Source organism: Jatropha curcas, chromosome 5 (assembly GCF_041381405.1).
Source record: "Jatropha curcas cultivar XTBG-Jc1 chromosome 5, XTBG_Jcur_1.0, whole genome shotgun sequence".
NCBI lineage: Eukaryota > Viridiplantae > Streptophyta > Magnoliopsida > Malpighiales > Euphorbiaceae > Jatropha > Jatropha curcas.
This window is the reverse complement of record NC_143155.1, coordinates 22,637,066-22,655,515: the sequence shown is the minus strand read 5'-3', so window position 1 is coordinate 22,655,515 and position 18,450 is coordinate 22,637,066. Positions and strand designations below refer to the sequence as shown.

Sequence of the window (18,450 nt, the reverse complement as noted above, 5' to 3'; positions counted from 1 at the left end):
CTATTGATCGGGTACCATCACCATATCAAAGAAATCATTAAATAAGTGTCTAGCATGAGATGTAGATTCATCACGTGTACCGAAAAACATCGTAGAAGTATTGAAAGCATGTATTGTATATTGAAATGGAGTTGCCTCGCCTATTTCGAAGAAAGAAGTATGAGTTTGCTGGGTTGTCATTATCGGAGTGTAATGAATGTTCAATAGTATTTCTAACGCTGCAGATGGTACACTCAACTCAGATTACACCCAGATTGTGGTGCAGAAGATGATGTGCCGGGCATATTAGCGCGATAACATTTATTATAGTTATATGCCATAGGGGGGAGGGACTTGAGGGGCATGTTGAAGCATAGGATGAGTTTCGGTGCAAATTTCTTCATTCATTGCACCAAATAGGCTCTAATCTTTGACGGAATGATAGATCTCTAAGTGTTGGTGATGTTGAACTGTGATATATATGTTGGAGCCTATCTGCTTGTATTAAAAATATATTATGGAAATAAGAGCAAATTTTATTATTCAATTAGATTAAGAAATTATAAGATAAGATAAAAAGATATTGAATAATTATCACAGCTCTAACTTCTACACCTCGAAATGAAATCCAACGTCTAGTTCGTTGCATATACCATTGCACAACCACCAGAACATATGTGTGTTTTGGTGAAAAAATATCTGGAGTGAGCAAATATTTTTTTATTGTAACCACTAATTAATCTCGTGGACTCTTAATAAAATATTATTTTCTCATGTACTTTTTATTGACTAGTGGTCACATCTCATAAATGCACTAAAACCAACAAACAAATTGTGGATTTTAGTGAAAAAGCAAATTGACAATTTTAAATTTTCATTTTGTATTGAAACCACCAATCCAAAATAAAAATTATTGTTTATTCATAAACTACTTTTTGCTGGCTGCTTGTTAGTACGAGTTACTTTTTCTATTGCACTGAAACTACTAATTAAGTTGGTGGTTTCAATACAACAATCTCTCTCCATGTCAGGACAAACATTAAATTTGTAAATAGTTTTAAAATGACACTAGATTAGGAAATAGTTTTTTGGAAAGTATTACTTTTTTCAAAAATCCCAATAACTTCATGTAAATTTCATGATATATATTTAATTGAGCTGAATAATTCAGCTCGATTTATTTATTAAGAAGCCAAAATTAAGTCAATTGAAATTAAGTGCCACAACTTAAATGTAGTACTAAAGGGCCATCTTTTTTTTTTTTTTTTTTTTTTTTTTTTTTTTGACATTTGAATGATGGTTCATATTATTAATAAAAAAAAATGAGCAATACAAGCGGGAACACTATCTCAAGTTTGAAAACAAGCCTCACTAGGAACCGATTTAGCCAACACATGAGCTATATCATTTGCTTGTCTTCTAATCCAAGCCAAGGTGACATTAGACAATTGGACTAAGAGTAGCTTACATTCAGAGATGACAACTCCAAACTCGGACCAGTCAGGAGCATGACTCTTCATAGCATGATAAACTTGCAGGGAATCGGTCTCAACCTGAATCGTTCGATTAGGATGGCCTGACAGCACCCAGGAAAATACCTTTCTTATAGCTTCAGCTTCTACTACTGCTGGAGAAGAACAGCCTTGCAATGAAGACGTTACTGCTGATACAAACCCGCCATGACAATTTGAGATTACAGCACCAACAGCTCCATGGCCTACAGAGGGCCATCTCTTCTTTCGCCCAACAAAGTTCACATGATACCTTAGTACGTTTTAAATCTTCAAACTGTCGGTGAGAGGAACAACCCAATTTCCATTAACAAATCTCAACTTTGATTTCATTCTTAAAAGAAAAAAAAAAAAAACTTTGATTTCATCATTAATACTAATAGCAATATATATATTAAAAAAATAATTTTTTATAGTATATAATTCATTTCAAATTGTATAATATTAAATAGTATTCATACCTAGAGCGTATATTCATAGCGTATATTCGTAGCGTAGAGACTCGAACTCGGGACTTCTCACTCTTTATATTTTCTATAAAAAAAGTAAAAAAACCAATAAGACTACACTTTATTAACAATATATCTTAACTTTATCAATGGATTTAGAGTGTATATTTATACTAATATAGTATTGAAATTAAATATTATATGAAAATTAGTTGTTGAGTTGTAAAATGCCATAACTCGATAGCTTTATATTTAAACTATATTCGGCAATAATTTTAATGTTTAGAATTTGAGGAAGTAGATTTTAAAAATGTTAATTAAATAGTTGACAGTTATTATAATAACCAGTAGTTATCAAAATAGCTAATTTTGACGAACAGATTCTTACTCTTATATATTTATATATTTATAAACTCTTGGAATACAATTAAATCAAAATTAATAATTTACAAACTAAATTAATAAAAAAATATCGATTAAAAAAATATATTATTAAGTAAAGAAAACAGAAAAAAAGGGAAGAAAATGATTATATTTGTTTCTCTTTGGCTTTTGAAAATTGGGTTTAACTACCCAACTATATATGAAAATCATCATATTTTATTTATAAAATAATTTCATAATTATTAATTTTTGGAGGGAATTTTATACCACCTTGCAGGTTATGTTATATTCAAACGAATAATTGCATAATCGACATACTAACTATATTGGATTTGAAAATATTAATGGCAAAGATTTTGAATACCAAAAAATAACATTAGCAAATTCCAAATGGATCCCGACGGATGCAATAATTGTTTTAAAAAATAAATTCACGGTGTTGATTGAAAAAATTAAAAGAGTTGATAAAAATTGTTAAAACATGTAAAGTTCAAGATTTATTTGACCATTCCATCTTTTAAATTTATTATACATTTTTAATTTTATTAATTTTCTTATATGACTTTTTTTTTTAATATTACAAAAGAATTCGAATTTGAATCTTATTATTAAGTCATATGTGCACTTATCACCGGTCTATAATTTGATTACTCTTAGGATTGTATCTATCTTTTGTTTTTACGCAAAGATTCTGTGTCGGTTTCATGCAATACAAGTGCAGTGGAGATTGAATAAGAAATGGCTATGCAAACACCAAATCTAACAATACCTTAAAAAACCCCAAATATAATATAAATATAAAAACTTAAATTATATTATTGAAAATTCATTAAAAAATTTATCCATATATGTTTTTCAAATTTAAAGAGCAGTTATGTCAATTTAATGCAATTTGTAATCAATGCCAGCTTTGCTTTTTTATATTCAGTATTTTTTTTTTAAATGCACTCCAAAATACTCTAAAATTAAATATTAGTAATTCATTTTTGAAAAATTACCCAATTTTGTTGATATTTATTGAAGTATATTAAGGATAAGTTTTAATACATCATAATCATATAAATTTTATTTTCTCGGTTGAATCACTGTTATACTAAACACTCTCTCCATCTCATTTTGTTTGCTTATTATTATTTTTTTTTTGGATGTTCTAAAATATTACAAATTTTTTAAGTTTATATACTTAAACAATGATTTTTTTTTTCATAAGAATTTTTATAATTTTTTATTAAATAAATAATTTTTATTGATATCTAAATGAGTTCAGAGTAAAAAAAAAAAGGTAAAATGATTTTTATTGATTGAATATATGCGTATATGCGTGTTTTGTCAAAATACACAAATAAAATGGAACAGGAAATATTAATTTTATTTACCACATATTAAATGAGAGGAATATATTAAATAATAACTAATACGAATAAAAAAGTTCAAATAATCAATTAATTAACCATAAACAGATGACATTAAACATTATACTTAATCCTCCACAAAGTCAAAGTTATAATTTCCCTTCTGAATTTTTACAAAGTCAAATAAAAAAATGAAAAAAAATTTTCTTTACAAATTTTCCCCATTTTTTCTTATAAATAAATCCATCTGTGATATTTCCTTTTCTGCAGGCTCTCCACTCCACCAGGGACCTAAATGATATTTAATCAAACCTGATTTTTATTTCCATATACACCCTTTAGAGCCTCTATATATCAATTGACGCAGCCAGAAAGACTAGCCACCACTTTCCTAGTTGAAATCCATCTCTTAGATTTCTCTTCTCTGCTTCTACCCTGTTTAGCCATGGCAAGATCTTCGATCAAACCCACTCCTCTTTTGAGAGATGAGCTCGATATCGTAATACCCACTATTAGAAATCTTGATTTCTTGGAGATGTGGAGGGCATTTTTTGAGCCATACCACTTGATCATAGTCCAAGATGGTGACCCATCAAAGACCATTAAGGTTCCTGATGGTTTTGACTATGAACTTTACAACAGAAATGATATTAATAGGATTTTGGGTCCTAAGGCCTCTTGCATTTCCTTCAAGGACTCTGCTTGTCGTTGCTTTGGTTACATGGTCTCGAAGAAGAAGTATATCTTCACTATCGATGATGATTGCTTTGTAAGTTCTTGATTTTTCTTCCTTTTCTTTTCTTTTTCTTTTGTTGTTATATTAGTAATTATTAAAAAATTTGCTTTCTCTTGATTTTGAATTATGAAGAGGGGAAGATTTAGATCTTGGTGTTTGTTTCAGATTCTTTGTTTTTGTTGGTTTGATTTCGAGAAGCAATTAAGAATTTAAAGGTTTATTGATTATGAACATGTTCTGATTTTAAAATTTTCTTCTTCAAGAATCTGGATCTTGATTTCTATTAATTTAAAATGACCTTTTTATTGGTGTTTTGATTCTTTTTTACTTGTGTTAAGTGGGTTCTTATACATTACTGGATTGCTTTTCATATTTGCATTTGTGATTTAGCATTTGTGCAATGCTTATTGGCAATTCTTTTCCTGCTAAGGTGATTGTTGTTCTGACAAGAATTTGAACTCTAGATCTTTGACGCCAGTTAGATCTTGCTTTACTATTGTTTGGAATGGAAAGCTCAGATTTCGGGATTATCATGCATGATAGTTATTTAAATGAATTTTAGGTTTCTGTTAAAGTTTAAAATTAGATTATCTTGATAGTATCATACCAAAATCTGTTAATAAGGTCCGCTGCAGATAGAACTGTATAGTTTTTTATATCCATGAAGAGAACCTTAATTTTTCTCTCTACATGGTATCGTAGAGGATCTGACAACAAAATGGCATCTCAGAAAGCCAGGGCTTTTCTCTCCTGTCGGCTCTTGGCTCGCTATGGTGCCTACAATAACACAACTAAAATCATTTTCTTTACTTATCATATCAGAACAACCTGATGGATTTGATGCAAAAAGAAATAGGTAATAACTATCTTGAATATTAATTTTCAGGTTGCCAAAGACCCATCAGGCAAAGAGATTAATGCACTTGAACAGCACATCAAAAACCTTTTAAGTCCATCGACTCCGCATTTCTTCAATACTCTTTATGATCCATACAGAGACGGTGCAGACTTTGTCCGTGGATATCCTTTCAGTCTCCGAGAGGGTGTTATAACTGCTGTTTCTCATGGCCTCTGGCTTAACATCCCTGATTATGATGCTCCCACACAGCTCGTGAAGCCTCTTGAGAGAAATACAAGGTTAAATAGATTTCAATCCAAAAACTAATTGCTACCACATGGTTTCAGTGATTGACAGTGAGGGATGGATCTTTTTGTTTCTCAATTCATTCATTCATTCATTTTCAGGTATGTCGATGCTGTTATGACAGTACCCAAAGGAACCCTTTTCCCAATGTGTGGCATGAACTTGGCATTTAACCGTGAGTTGATTGGACCGGCAATGTATTTTGGGCTCATGGGTGATGGTCAGCCAGTTGGACGCTATGACGATATGTGGGCTGGCTGGTGCATGAAGGTATTTGATTTCAGATCTAGCGTGTTTAGATGGTTTAATTCATTCATTCTTTTAGAAAATATTATCTCACAAACCTTCTCAACTTGTAGGTATTTGATTTCAGATCTAGCGTGTTTAGATGTTTAACTCACATTTGCTTAATCTCTGAACACTGCAGGTGATATGCGACCATATGGGATGGGGAGTTAAAACCGGTTTGCCCTATATATGGCACAGCAAAGCTAGCAACCCATTTGTTAACCTGAAAAAAGAGTACAAGGGCATATTTTGGCAGGAACAACTGATCCCATTCTTCCAATCTGTTGTGCTTCCAAAGGAATGCACCACCGTCCAGAAATGCTATATCGAACTTGCCAAGCAGGTTAAGGAGAAGTTTGCGGATGAAGATCCCTACTTTGTTAAACTAGCAGATGCCATGGTTACTTGGATTGAAGCTTGGAATGAACTTAACTCTCCTGAAGGAAAATCTGCAACTGGAAGTGCAAAGCTACTCAATGGCACTGCAAAATGAGCAATTTGAAAACCAGTTACTGCTTACCTTCTTAGTACTAAATCTGTTAGTTGCCTAGTTGGTTTAGCTTCAATATTATCATTATTTATTATTTATTATTGTTATTATTATTATTGAATTTTTTTCCACTATTGAATGAATTTGAGAGGATTTCTAGAACTTTTAGAAAGGTAAATTCTAATGTATTTAATATGGAGCTTAGATATTTGAGGCAATGGGATTTGAAATTGAATTGGGCATGATTTACTGGAAATGATGGGGTTTAATTTGAAACTTTTTTGGGTGGGCCGGCAACTTGAATGTTTCCTTAATGTACCTGTCTTGTCTCTGTGCTTTTGTTTTTTGTTCTTTTAAAGAAAGAAATGTTCATTACATCATATTGATAAAGAAGTTGGAAAATAAATAAAATTCATTAAAATTTTAAAACAGTAATTATAAATATATTGAGATTAGGATCTCAAATTTAAAAGCTTTAGTTTTATTAGTAAGGATGAATTTGAATTCAATATGGGAAAATCTTTTGATTTTTCAAAATCTTCCATTACCCACTAGACAAAGCTTTGATTGGTTTGTCTTGATTGGGTTAGGCGGGCTGTAGAAAATTGAATTCCTCTTTTCCTGAAACTGCGGTTTTTATTTGAAAGTGCATTTGTCTATTTGTGTGGAACTTTAAGGCCCACAGCTCAGTCTATGGTGGTCTTGTGTTGGGTTGGCAGATTTGTCAGCTATTATGGAGTGGATGCAATCTTGTTGGAATTTGCGTTTCCCTCCGACACCAGGCATATTTCCTTCGTATCAAAATATAAAATGTTTTTAATGATTGATTTGTTTTAAAATATAAATTATTTCAAATATTTTAAAAGTAAAAAATAACATATTTTCAATATTATTGTTATTTACATTAGTTAAAATATGAAATTTATTATTTTAAAAATTATGATAATTATAAATCAAATTAATATTTTATATATATATATATATATAATTTGGGGGGCTTTCGCATTAATTACCATTTTGGTATTTCAATAGACTTCAAATGAAATCCGTAAAATTGCCAACTCCGAAGGACCCAGAACAGGATCACAGGACACAGGCAACACGCGACTGGAATGCAGAAAATTTAGGGCACATTAGGGTGACGGTAACAAAAATTATATTCATTATTTAATAATATAAAATAAGTTTAATTTAAAATATAATAATATGATAAATTAAAGACAAATTAATCTAAGATTTTAATATGTTTTAAATAATATCTAATGGCTATTTTAATATTGAAATAATTTTAGATACCATAAACATTCAAATAATAATAATAATAATAATAATAATAATAAAACAATCATAAAAAGTGTCAGCATGTTTTGAAAAATTCAAAACACGCATTGAACGCAATGATGCAGGTTGAGCACGTCCATTTCTCAAGGGAATAGACTTCGACAAATTGAAATTAGTCTATTCATTTTCAAAACTGAATAAAACTCAAGCGCAAGAGAAATGTTGAACAGAGAAAAATTAGTAAAGTAAAAACGACACAATTAACTTTATTACACTCAAACTCAACAATTGAATAAGCTTGAAAACGAAGATATGAAGCTTGCCAATTTGTGTTGCTTGGCATCTAGGTTGCAAATATTCAAAAAAAAAAAAAAATTTTTGAAATATTTGCAAATGGATTCTTTATTGAAACTGATTCATTAATCTTCATTTACCATTTTATATAGATGTATCCTTTTTATCATGGTCTGCCTGTATAAAGAAAAAGCAAAAGGAAGACTTTTCACATTTGTTTTATGATCAAAGGCAATCGGAAAACCTTGTCAGGTTATCAATTGTAAACAACTTCTCCAGCAGGTCATGAGCTAACCAGATGTGAATATCAGGAAAGAGAAGAAATGACCTGGTTTGCTCATCTCTTTAATTTATGATAAACCAGTAACTGACCACTTTCATCTGCCACTGCCACCACACCTGACCCTGAATCATCCGCAGCAATGCACGAAACGCTTCCGCCTAACAACACAGGAAAAGGAGTTTATAATGGAAATAATCAAAAATTTCCAACCAAATAACTGATGTTTCATCTTTCTTGATGTTGGACACTGTTGAAAGGAAGGTATTAACGCATTTGGATATGTTTATAGCTAGCCACCCATATTTCTAAAATATAGATGTACATGTCAAGAAGGCCAGTAATTTTAATAGATTAATGTAACATACATATTTGGCGTTCAAAAGAAGTGGTCTGACATCAAACCAGATGAAAAACATAGCGCGCATGCAGGAAGGATATCTCAGAATTTCCTTTTAGATAATATAGTAGGCTATAGGAACCTTAATTGCCAAAACTGAAGTATACCTTTGAATTTATGCAGAGTGCCAAGTTTGTCTCCTGTCAATAATTCCCACATATACACAAGTCCATCAAGTGTACCAATGATTCCATGACCAGCTGATGTACCAATGGCAGAAACCCTGCAAGAGATTTCCAAAGTCAAACTTATGGCATCTCTCGAGTTGATTGTAGTTCAGATGCATGAAAGAACTTTTGTAGATTCAGCCATAAGCACGTAAATCTATTTCTTTTGGCACTAATTGCTTTTACCATCAAATCCACAGCCAGTGATGCATTGTACAATATGCTTCTCGTTTCTTTGAATTTGTCAAACTAATTTCGTGAAAATGCAGAGGGATCAGATTTATAGTCCAAAATGAGGTCGTCATACTTCAAACTAAATTTGTTTCCATCAACTTATATCCAAAGCAGAAGTTAATTAGAGAAAAAAATTTGCAATCTTTGGACAGAATCACTCAATTTAATATTAGGAAATAAATTTTTGTGCACCTTGTATCTAATGCACTTCCCAAGATTATTGTATTTTTCACCAATAGAGCTAGCCTCCACCATCCAATTGGATTTATCTGGGAAGCACTTGATTCATACTTATGCTGAGCATCAGTGTTGAGGGCAGTTGAGACAAGACACCAGATGGCAACATCTTCCCCCTTTAAAGGAGGAAAGGAATGGTTCTTGCTGTGTTCTGAAAACTGAACTTTTGTTGCATCAATGAGTCTATTTATGTGAGCTGCAACATTAGGGTAATTGGAAGCATGGACTTCTCTTTGCCAACTAAACCAACTGATAGGACAGAATTGACAAACTGAAGTGCCTGGAGTAGAGAATCTTGAGACAAAGATACGTCTTGAAATATCCCTGAAAGTACAAAATTAGTAATCAGCTACTTATGAAATTGATGCAAACGTAAAAGATATTACCCTGCAGTTATTCCATGAGGAAGAACAGTGAAAAGGAAAAAGTAAAATATCGGATTGGAGTGCGAGGATGGGGACCAAAACAAAGTGCAATGCTGCACAACAAATAGGGTCATTAATTGCAGAAGTCATAACTTCCAATTGATGAAAGAAGACATCATGTAAGCAGCATACCATAAAGTGAATTCCCCAAAGCCATTATGCCCAATAACTAGAGAAGCACATTCCGGAATTCTCTTCAACTCCATAATGCAAGGAGATATGTAATCGTTAGATGTTATGGTGAACTCTTCTGTTGGAGCACTGCAAATTGTGAAAACAGAAAAATAATAAATTTCTTCATAAGGAGTAGATGGCCACAACAGAAAGAAATATTAGGTTTAGCAAAGATGAAACAAGTACATTACATCATATATATAAAAAGCCTAGTAAAATCATATACATCTTCATTAAATAACAGCTAACCTTAATGAAACAATGATTGCATAAAACTCATAAGCTATTACTGTGAAAAATATGATGAGCTCAGGAAGAGAAAAAAAAATATTGGATTCTTCAACGCTTCCTCAGACAGGGACCATATAGTAAAGCTCAAAAAAAAAAAAAAAGCAACGGAGGCCAAGGGTCAAAATGTTGGAGTGATTGAAGAAAGAAGCAAAAGTGAGCATGAGGAAGCTGTTTCCAGTATGACTTGAGTACATACAATTGCAGATTTATTGCACTTACAATTTAAAATCATAAGGGCACTAAGCCCATGAGTTAACAGTAATAAAAAGAAAAAGCTTAAACTAAAATATTTGGGAATACCAATAAACAAAACAAGGCCATGACAACATTCAAAGAACTGAAGTAAAATCAGGTTTTGCATTCTCTTAATAAATTCACCTCCATGTTGAATTCATGGTCCACAAATTTAGTCCCCTACTCTCTCCAGCAGCAATGATATGGTCAGGTTCACACACCAATATGCATTGCAAACTGTCAGTTGTTCTCAATTTTAGTAGGACTGAAACATATCCATCTTGTACTTGTACAATCTTCACTGTACTGTTCTCATTGCAGTCTGTTGTACATGTTGAGCATAGACAATCTATTCTTCCTTCCCTGGATTCATATATAGCATGTTACTACTCAGAAATTTACTCTTCGGGAGATTTAATTTTGAGTAACACAAAGACAGAAGTAAACTACCTGCAATAGGGTGTCCTTGTGTTGCCAAGTAAAACAAGACATTTTCCATCTGGTGTCAGTTGCAAACCAGATCTTTCAAATGCAATCTAGTAAGGATTAATACAGTTGAGAAATTTTGACAATAAGTGGCAGCACATCAACCAAAGAAGTCAATAAATATAATGACAGAAATGATTTAATATCTTACTTCTCTACCAAAAATATCTGTTGAAGATGGCCAGGCTACTGACGTGTGACCTACAAAATATGGGCATCCTATTTTTGGCTCTTCAACTGCTAACTTGTAAAGAAACAGAGTTCTGTTCTTATCTACCGGAAGGCCACACACAGCACAAATATAGATTTCATTCCCTTTTCTGCTCAGCAACAGTAACAGAACAGGCATGGGGTGGAAGTAGCATCCCAGAAACTCAACAGCATCCTCCAATTCATTGTTAAGCTCCAAATTCCTCTGTTTCTTCAGTTCTGAACTGCCTTGAACTTCCTTAGAAATGAGTGTCTTATTGTGACAGAATAATGTTCCTTGTTTCTCAGATCCAGGATTATTAGCATCTGAAGTAGTTTCATCCCCAACCAGCCCCACTTTAAAATGTGGTTTGGGTTTTTCTGTAGATCGAACAAAAAGATTTGATGTATTCTGGCCTTCTGAAGGGCAGTCAGATTTTTGAGTTTGTGATATCAAATGTGCATGGCTATCAAACACAGGGTTGGATGTTATAGTAGTTTTGTCTGTATGCAAATCATGGAACTGCTCTCCAACCCTCGTATCAGCACTTAACAATTCCTTTTTATGTAGTCTGTCGACAGAAAAGCTCGTATAGGACGGCTCTGATTGAAGCAAAGCTCCTGTAGTTTCTGGGATATAACCATCTACAAATTTTCCACATCCAACACTTTCTAAAAGTGAAGGACTATGTTTTCTTACCATAGGGTCTGTATTTGGGACTTTTTTTCTGGTATATACCTTTTTTGGTTGACTAATGGATATATTGCCGATTCCAGAAGCCCCAGTATTAGTAACAGTATCCTTCCTTAATAAGTGCACAGAACTTCCCAAGGCTCCGGCACTAGCATCACTTGTACCTACAGCTAAAAGAATTAATTGGCTTAGTTGAAATCTGGGATCAAAAATCTTAGAAAGCATAAATTTATAGAGTTTAAAATCATTCAATCGGTTCATATACCGATTTAGACAAAACTACATTGCACTAACTACAGATCTGGAATGTCAGGCAATTGGAAAGGTACTACTGGGTTCCCGAGATATATTATTAATGAAAAAAATAATAATAATATGGAACTACACTTCTTTCAGGAGACAGAAGGTTAAAAATATCAATTTTAGTTACGAACATGTTCTAATTGTGTGACAAAGAAATGCAGAATTTATTGTCAAGGATTCCATAATTAATACCTTCATTACAATGAGATGCAGCTTTGAAGTCGTCAGAATGGATCTCACCACCTAATGAATTTTCAACCAGATTTTTGCAAACATCCTGGTTTACTTCAGAGGGAACTTTCTTGCAGATAGACATGCAACCTAAAATAGACTCAGAGAATTGTAGATCACCGTCCTGGGACCTTTTACTCAAATTCATTTGCATTTTATCATCATGTAATATATCTCTACCCCCTCTAGTCTCAACATGAGAAACCCATGACTCCTTTACATTGATGTTAATGAGCTGTTTCTCAATCTCGGGATGATATGCATCTTTACCAAAACTAGGTTGATCAGCTTCCACATTATTGGAAGGTAATATTAGTTGGTCCATTATATGATCCTCCCGTTGTTCGTCATCTAAGGTGTCAAGAACATTAGACTTGGTAAATTCAGAACTTTTTAGGACAGAGTGATCTACACCAGCAAATTGAGCCTCCACAAAGAAGCCAGTTTCATTATTTTCTTCATGAAGTGCAGGTATAGAAGGCAAATTTTCTGGGGGGCTAACTATTCTCTTTTTCTTGCTTGAGGTTTTCTTGAGCAGAGGAATAGCTTGTGGAAGTAGAACTGTCATCATTGACTTGGCAATATCTTGTCCAACTGAATCGAAATCGCTCCTTTCAGAACTCAAATGTGAACTGGATGTGCCCATTTCTTCCTTTGGGTATGGTTTATTCGCCAATTCTTCAGAATCAGCCACTTCGGTTGCCATTATCTCTTCCTTAATGACACGAGTAAATTTATCGCAAGATCTAGGACCAGAATTGGCAGTATCTGCATCAAAGTAGTGTCAGACACAGAAGAAAGGAGGTTTATCAAATGAATTATATTATCAAGATGCAAAATGAGAGCTCAGGAAATTGCATTTGAGCAACTTAGCACAAAAGTGGGAAGGTTGAGGAACACCTTGCACAAAGTCTAGTGTGTCAGGAGCCCATAGATCAATATCATGGACGCTTGGAGATTCTTCTGGACATAGTGCACCTAAAGCTTTGATCTCCATTGATGCTGGAAAATTGAACCCTTCCAATTCACTTTCTCGCACCCTATCAAGCTGTGAGACATTAAGAATATTTCTCATAGAAACACCAATTGAGTCTGAGAGCATGATTTTTCTGACAACTGAGAGAAATAATAATTTGTTGAATAGGCATGCAAAAGAATGCCCTTGACTTTGATGCGAACTATAACTCATATGTAGGAAGAAAAGAATGTGAGCACAGCTCACAAATAACAAGATATCAACGTCTCAACCAATTCAAAGCTTTTAGACAAAAAAGTTCAGAGGTAATAGAGGGTTTGTACTTACAGGATTTTCTTCTGCACTAAATTTTTGGACTACAGTGGATTTATTATCTTCAGAACTAGCAAGCTTGCTTTCTTCATAGACAGGGACAGTTTTCTCCCCAAGATGATCAGAATAGTCAACAGACTTCGAGGACAGACCATCTTTGGCTAAGTGACTATTTTCTCCTCCAGTTGCATAATCTGATTGCACTCCTGTAGATGATGCTCCTAGAAGTCTACAAGAGTCATCCTTCAGATGAAAACTACAAGTAGAGGGAGATGAGGAACTGCCTTGCTTAGGATTCCCATTTATTGAATTTGATGGCTCAACAATGCATTTCAGGTTTCCAGCACGCAGTCTTTTAAGACCATCAATACCTAAAGACTTGGGATCTATAATTTTAAACCTCTTACTTCTTTTCCCCGTAACTTGTGGTCTTGACAAATACGGTAACAGGTCAGAACAAGTGTGTGAATCCTGACATTGATTATTATGCTCCATATTGGAAGCCCCATTGCAGGTCCCAGAAGGTAACAAACTGTGTTCTGCTACTCCATTGACATTTGCCACCAGTTCCCGAAGTAACCTTTGCACAAATGGATTTCTGAACCCAAAGAACTGCAATCTCAGGCATAACAAAAATAAATAAATAATAACTTAGCAAAAGTATCCCGGTCCTTTTAGTTACAATGTTAGACTTTTGGAACTGGTGATTTTGGAAATAAATACAGAACAAAAACGAAATGTGCATCCTGCTTGCAAGCAGGCCAAGCTGTTAAAAATGCACGCAAAGCCAAGATCATCAGTTACTCCATTCCTTAACATAAAAGACTCAAATTGAACACTTAACATGGGCATGGTTTCTTGGTTTTCACAGTCCAAACATAATAAAGATTACAAGAAAAAATATGCACATCCAATACCCACAACAACATAGACATGAAGAATCAAGAAGGTACAACTAAATAATCAATATAAGCATTTATCACAAAGGTTGCAAATAACAGAATACCATGAATCCAGAAGTGCAGAATACTCAAAACATTACTTGCACACATTTAGTTCAATAATTCAATAACATGGTTACATAAGTCTGATCGTTATGATTTTCAATATCGCATTCACATTCATATATATACATATATATACACACACATTCAAATGTCACAAACTCAAGCAATAGAGGAGCAATATGACAAATTTTAAAGCTTGCAGTTAACCTTAGATGAATTCAAACTTTACAATGAAATAAATGAAACATAATTTTCACATAAGAATTACATAATTCAGCTCCACAAAATAAATCTGACCAGCTTAAAAATGAAATTTTGTTGCTTTTGTTCAAAATTCGCTGTTTGAAACAGAAAATAAGTCAATCGACATAATTATTCCCAGGCATATGAGATATGATATGATTTGATCTAGCAACAATATTCCTCAAAACAAGGAAGAATTTTGTCAGTAACTCATGTTTCTCTCGCACTCAAGATAATAAAAGCAAGATATGAAATTTACACTTTAAGAACATAACGAGGATTTGATTATATCACTAGAAGCCTCTTGTTAACACCATCACTTGATACAAGAAATGATCAGCCATTATTTTCACTTCAGTGAACATTAATACTTCACAGTGCATAATTAACAGATTCAAACAGATATTGATAGAATAACCAAAACAACAACAGAGGAAAACTAAAGTCATACAGAGATCATCAAGATATAACTCTTTGTAAACCTTTAAGAGTATGTGAAAGCCAAGTTTTATCCCAGTTTTTAAAAACTAATTGTACATATGGGGATATGAGAAAGGGACTGACATAATTACAATTTTATTTGTATGAAATGCAACTTGAAACTTAAAGCTTTTTGTCAAAGTTTCTAAGATGTACCTCTATACCATCTATCTTGCACAAAAATCTTTTGCCGTGCCAGATCTTCATTCGTGGGCAACCTTTCTTCTGAAATTTGTCCCAAGCAATGTCTGCTGTTTGCCCAGAACACAAGTGTCCATCAGCAGAAGTAATCTGAAAAAAATGGTAATGCATCTTTTTAGATTTGCATGAAACTAATCAGCATTAGTTGGATAGCCACAGGGTCTGGGTACAAACCACAAACAAAGGCCCTTTATGACCTTCCTGAATTTCCATCTTATAAGTGCCCCCATTATAAGCTCGGCGAGCTTGATATCCCACTGGATAAGGATAGCGATCTTTACCCTAAAAAAGTATAAATTGTGTCAACTGAAAGCATGAAAAAATAAGATGCAGGCACACAGAATTTGCAACAGCCAACGACCAGCCAGGGAAGTCTATGTTTGTTGATTTAATTAGCTATTCTTGTTCACAGGAAACATTCAGCTGTAATCAAAATTAATTCTGCAGCCATCATCAATTTAGCTGTTGTTTTACATGGGAAATTCAATTTTGGCATGGGACCCTTTGTAGGTACATCTCTTTTTTTTTTTTTTTTTTTTTTGGAGTTGTGAAACTGGACATTAAGTATTTGATTTTTCATGTCGGATGGGTTACTTCTCTCTCTTATTTACACATTTACTCTATTTCTGGTTTCCACCTTGCAACAAGACTACACCAGTTACTACAGCAGCAGAATAGCCCACAGTATCTACCTTTTCTGGCATGTTTCACTTCTAAGGTCACAATACTCACTGCTTAGTCATTGCAAACCGCACGTATTTTCCTGGCCTTTGTCACCAGAATCAGATTGACCTATTAAAATTTGCCTTTCAAACCCTAACCTTTTTGCAGTCAGAATATTCCAGCAACTAGATTCCTCATATCTGATCCTCCTTCCTTCTGCCCTTGCATCTCACCCGCATCAGATCACATTTAAAGAACAAACTCTAAACCCTAGACACTAACCCATCAAAGCAGCAAAAATAGATAGATTGTTCTCAGTTGTTACCAATTAATTTGACAGATGAACAAGACAATAATTAAAGAAAGAAGTTACAATAATGAAACCTTGTCAATGTTAAGTGAATGAATGACTATAATCAAAAGTCTCTTACACATAAAAGATCATTCCAAACAACTAAATCCTAACCCAAATTGTTCCTATGATCAGTTGAAAATCAAACAAAACTTGTAGAAATGCAGCAATTACCGACCGATTAGGCAAAATATAGTACTATTGTCCTGGAAAGACTCTCCAATCATTTTACGTCCTCTGTTTGACCAATCTAGATCAGGTTTCAACTGCCCAACTACAAAATTTTCGTGAAACGTATTATTAAGTCTCCTCCTCTTCTTCCTATTTGCCTGGTTTCTATTGCACCTAGCATGAAAAGGTTACTTGATTTGCTCATCTAAATTGGCCCAATTTTTTACCAAATAACAATTTGTGTCAAAATTCATATCCAATCAGCATTGCTCACACTTTTAGATGCACTAATTTCCTATCCTCTTTGTTCATTCAATTTCACCGCAAAATCTGCGTCTCCTTGGCAAAATTCAAATAGTTCGGAATTGCAAATTAAAAAAAATCAGATCCAAAAATATGAGGAGGAGAATATCAAACCAAGTGTAGAAGTTCATAAATAATGAAAGATATTTGAGGATTGACGAAAGGGGAAAACAAACCCTAGAGGAGCTCCAATACTTCTTGTCCCAGGGTCCACTGTATAGAGATCCAACAGAAATTATTTCAAGGCCGTCTGGCTTCTCTTCTTCTTTTTCTTCTTCTTCTTCTTTAGGTTTCGCCATTGGAAGAAAATTGAAGCCCTGGATTTTCAATGAACGGTGATTGTTAATATCCGTAGCAGAAACAAAGAACGAGAGACAGACGGAGGGAGGACTTTAAATGGCGGGAATGAGCACTGAAAGTCTCAAATTCCCTCCACGGTTGAATAAATGATATTTGAAACTATTACGAGTAAAATTTTTATGCTAATTTTCAAAAAAAAAAAAATACAGAAATAGGATTTTTTTTTTTTTTTTTCCTTAAGATAAACAAATTTGCTTAGTAAGTTCAATTTCTGACATTATAAATAATATAAATATATTAATTTTTCAATTTTAAATTTAATACAATATGTCAATGACATGTATCTTACCATCATTAGTTAATAATGAAAGATTTATTTATTTTGAAAAGCATGTATAATTATGTTAATTATAATAAAAATTAATAGTAATAGAAGCAGAAATTGAGGCAATTATTTAAAAAATCTAATAATTCCAGTTACCCTTAGAACCCATTTTAGCAAGTCAATATATATAAGCCAGGTTGTACAAATATGGACACAATGCAAACACGAATGTGGACATGAAATATGGTAATTTTTAAAATAGTAGAATACCGATACGTTTAGAATGTATTATATTAAATAAGTATAATTTATTAATAATTTAAATAATTAAATAATTATTTCCAATAAATAATAAAAAATACTACTTAAATCTTATTTCGAAATAATTAATTAAATTTATAGATTAATATCATTATTGAAGATCATATCATCTCATTTAGAGATAAAATTGAAAATTTCAAGAATCAAACATTTTTAGAAGATATTAAATTAATCTCTACGATATTTGATATTTATTTTGTTTAATACAATATTGTCGACTATTTTTTTTTATATATATATAAAAGCTTTGTGAATTTCTATTTTTAAATTATGAATTAATTCATAAATTTGATAATAATAGATACATAATAAATTACAAAATGTATATTATAAGATAGAGTTTGTCTATTTTTTATTTTTTTTAATTTTATATTTGAAGTATTAATAATTACAAATGTATATTTAAGATAACAATTTTAAAATTTTTATTAAGGAATTTATCTAAAATTTTAATAAAATTTTAAAATATATCTGTAAAATTCTACAAAATGTCTTAGATATGTCTTTAAAGTTTTCTCAAACTAACAAAATAAAATAAATAAT

General features: G+C 32.6%; 2 protein-coding genes across 5 annotated transcripts; one reads left to right on the top strand and one right to left on the bottom strand.

Annotated features, from left to right (window-relative positions):
* The first annotated feature begins 4,030 nt into the window (after positions 1 to 4,030).
* On the top strand, positions 4,031 to 6,495 carry LOC105630570 (UDP-arabinopyranose mutase 3). The gene is made up of 4 exons (XM_089721449.1): positions 4,031 to 4,444; positions 5,298 to 5,548; positions 5,657 to 5,825; positions 5,983 to 6,495. Exons 1-4 carry the CDS (start codon positions 4,121 to 4,123, stop codon positions 6,334 to 6,336), a joined length of 1,098 nt encoding a protein of 365 aa, XP_089577575.1. The 5' UTR covers positions 4,031 to 4,120; the 3' UTR covers positions 6,337 to 6,495.
* Positions 6,496 to 7,998: 1,503 nt separating this feature from the next.
* LOC105630963 (DNA binding protein) lies at positions 7,999 to 17,386 on the bottom strand. 4 transcript variants are annotated; one of them, XM_012212963.3, is made up of 13 exons: positions 17,138 to 17,386; positions 15,647 to 15,754; positions 15,428 to 15,562; positions 13,557 to 14,153; positions 13,154 to 13,301; positions 12,215 to 13,021; positions 10,988 to 11,889; positions 10,801 to 10,886; positions 10,495 to 10,713; positions 9,784 to 9,912; positions 9,182 to 9,550; positions 8,696 to 8,811; positions 7,999 to 8,349 (listed from the first exon to the last, which is right to left on the bottom strand). In XM_012212963.3, exons 1-13 carry the CDS (start codon positions 17,258 to 17,260, stop codon positions 8,246 to 8,248), a joined length of 3,843 nt encoding a protein of 1,280 aa, XP_012068353.1. In that variant the 5' UTR covers positions 17,261 to 17,386; the 3' UTR covers positions 7,999 to 8,245. The 4 variants fall into 4 exon arrangements, with proteins under 4 accessions (XP_012068353.1, XP_020533646.1, XP_020533647.1 ...); XM_020677987.2 differs by having other exon boundaries at positions 10,988 to 11,883; XM_020677988.3 differs by lacking the exons at positions 15,647 to 15,754; positions 17,138 to 17,386 and having other exon boundaries at positions 13,557 to 14,139; positions 15,428 to 15,557.
* Positions 17,387 to 18,450: the final 1,064 nt, after the last annotated feature.